We start from the raw sequence: 2,764 nt of genomic DNA, 5'->3' as shown, positions 1-2,764 counted from the left end.
CGAACAAAAGCTTCACCAAGGTCGTTGAAAGTACGAATCTTTGCACCGTCCAAGCCCATGTACCACTTAAAAGCGGCACCAGTTAAACTGTCTTGAAAGTAGTGGATCAGAAGCTGATGGTTGTCAGTCTGAGTGGACATCTTCCTAGCATACATAACCAAATGACTTTGAGGACATGAATTTCCTTTGTATTTCTCGAAGTTTGGTACTTTGAATTTAGGCAGAATTTGAACATTAGGAACCAAGCAAAGTTCAGAAGCCGTCTTGCCAAAAAGATCCTTACCTCAAAGAGCGTTGATTTCCCTTTTCATTTCTAAGAACTGATCTTGAAATCCCTCTAACCTTTCATATACTCCCACAACTTCACTTGGAGCAACGTGAAAAATGTTTTCTTCATTATAAGGAGTTGTATGCACTATAGGAGGAGGTACAGACATCACAGCAGTCACTACTGGAGCTTCAACATTTTGAGGGCGGTATCCTGTTGGCATATAACCGTGAGGCATTCCCCAAGGGAAACCAGGTGGCATGTGATATTGTTGATCGTTGACGGCCTCCACTGGAATGGGCATCGAGACGTTCTCAGAGATTGTTGTTTGTTGCAATGGATCTTGAGAATTGTTCGATGAATGATTCTGAGCAACCACCAAAGTGTCCATCATAGCAGTAAGCCTTTCCAAACTGTCTTTCAAGGTGATTACTTCCTCCCTGAGCTCTTGGTTTTCTTGTTCAAGTTGACTCATCCTTCTCCGGCGACTGGCTCGAGTATTGTACTGGTGATTCAGTTTGACTATTGGAGGGAGAAGACACGTGTAAGTTTCTTGAATTGCAGGAACTTGTGCTTGAATGATGCATAATATGCATATGCAAAATATGAGTTTGAATTTTTAAGAAACTCAATAATTTAATGCAAATATTATAGAGATAAAATTTGGTATAAGCTGAACAAAAACCTCTTTTTATTAAACAATTGAGGGATTACAAAGGATGAAATACAATTTCAACGATCCTAAACAATACAAGAGGAAAACAGCTAAGTCTATGATTCCTAAGGAATCTCATATGTAGAAGGTCCTGCTGCTGGCTGATGCTTCCTTTTCTGCCTCTTTAGCTGAGCATTCTCGATCATAAGCTTGTCGATGATTCCCTTCCAAGCACCTGAGGTGGGAGATATGTTGGAGTATTCATGAAAAGGCTGGACTTTAGAGAGAAGTAAACCTTCTTATTCCTCCTGTTTCTTCACAGCTTGTTGTTCCAAAATCTCAATCAAATCATCCTTCTCCTTTAGCTGCTGTTGCATCTTCATCTTCTTATCATTCAAGACATGGTACTTGCCTTCCCAAGTGTCTCTTTCCAATTTCAACCTATCCAAAATTTCTTGAAACTCTTCCGTATTCTCAATAGGAATGGTGGATGATGATGTTATAGCATAAGGAAATGAGGGTTTCTCAAGAGCATATGGCATCTTAAGTTCATTGGCTCTAGCACAAACCCATCGGGTGTAGGGCTCAAAAGCAACACAATTCTTTCTTCCTAATCGGTCTTTTCCTTTTCTGTGAATGTTGCGCCAAGCATGTATGATTCTATCCTTCAAACTGGAACTCTCTTCTTCGTTGAGGTAAAAGAAACCTGACAACAGAAGGTTGTCGGGTTTATCTGCCATAGGATATCCTAACTGGCGTTTGGAAAGGATGGGGTTGTATTTAATTCCCCCATGTACACCAATGAGAGCTACGTTAGGAAATTTACCATAATTGTCAATAATTACTCCAACATCATAGGAGGGGTCATACCAATGTATACTCCCTTGATCAATGGACATGAACCTCTGAGACCAACTGAGCTTCTGCGGATTCTCCCTGAAGAGCCTGGATCTGGGCAAGTGAGAAATAAACCACTTATATAGGAGAGGTGCACAACAAAGAATGGTTCCACCACCTTTCTTAGTCCTGTGATGGATAGGATGGTAGGTATCTCCAAGTAATATGGGTACTCGGTTACCAATTAAGAAGATTCGTATAGCATTAACATCCACGAAGTCTTCAATGTTTGGGAAGAGTACAATTCCATAAATGAGTAGAGCAAAAATGGCTTCAAAGGCATCTCTACTATCTGCTTCTGCAAAGATAAAGCCTTTCTCCAACAGGAATCTAGAGGTTACACCTAGAATCCCTCCTTTTTTAGTGAAGTTGTCCTTCACAACAGACGTTTCTAGGTGAAGTGCTTCTGCAATAGCTGCTGATGTAGGGGTCTTCTCTGAACCACTAAATGGTAATTTGTCAGAGACTGGCAAACCAAACCAATAAGAGTATTCTTCTAGAGTAGGCATACACTGGTAGTCTGGAAATGTGAAGCAATGGTAGAGTGGATCATAAAACTGTACCAGTATGTTGAGAACACCATCTTCAACCTTGGTCTTCAAGATACCCATAATTCTTCCATAATGAGCTCTGAAATCCTCTAGACTAACTATCATAGAACCAAGCTTCTTCAACTCTGTTAAGTCAGGACATTTGAAAGTGTATTTCTTGGTATTCCTCCTTCCCAGTTCCATTTTACCTATTGATATTTGCAAAAGAAAACTATTGAGTTTCTTGGTTTTTATGCAAAAAGGTTTTTTATGGATGCATGAATGAATGTTTCAAAAATACAGGTTTAGGGTTTTGAGATTAAGCATGGGGCCAAGGGTCTAACCATCCCACAATGTATGAACTAATAGGTTTATTTTGTACCTGTAGAATAAGGTTCTAAAGTGGTCCCCAGA

The 2,764-nt window shown here is 40.0% G+C and overlaps 1 protein-coding gene across 1 annotated transcript; it reads right to left on the bottom strand.

Moving 5' to 3' along the window:
- Positions 1 to 1,222: 1,222 nt before the first annotated feature.
- Positions 1,223 to 2,554, bottom strand: LOC127104019 (uncharacterized). Its single transcript, XM_051041242.1, has one exon. It carries the CDS (start codon positions 2,552 to 2,554, stop codon positions 1,223 to 1,225), a length of 1,332 nt encoding a protein of 443 aa, XP_050897199.1.
- Positions 2,555 to 2,764: the final 210 nt, after the last annotated feature.

Source organism: Lathyrus oleraceus, chromosome 7 (assembly GCF_024323335.1).
Source record: "Lathyrus oleraceus cultivar Zhongwan6 chromosome 7, CAAS_Psat_ZW6_1.0, whole genome shotgun sequence".
Classification (NCBI taxonomy): domain Eukaryota; kingdom Viridiplantae; phylum Streptophyta; class Magnoliopsida; order Fabales; family Fabaceae; genus Lathyrus; species Lathyrus oleraceus.
Note: the sequence above shows the minus strand (reverse complement) of the source record. Positions and strands in the feature narration are given on the sequence as shown.

Excerpts from the sequence above, each read along its gene's own strand:
- LOC127104019 (XM_051041242.1), bottom strand. The coding sequence starts at position 2,554 with ATGGAACTGGGAAGGAGGAATACCAAGAAATACACTTTCAAATGTCCT.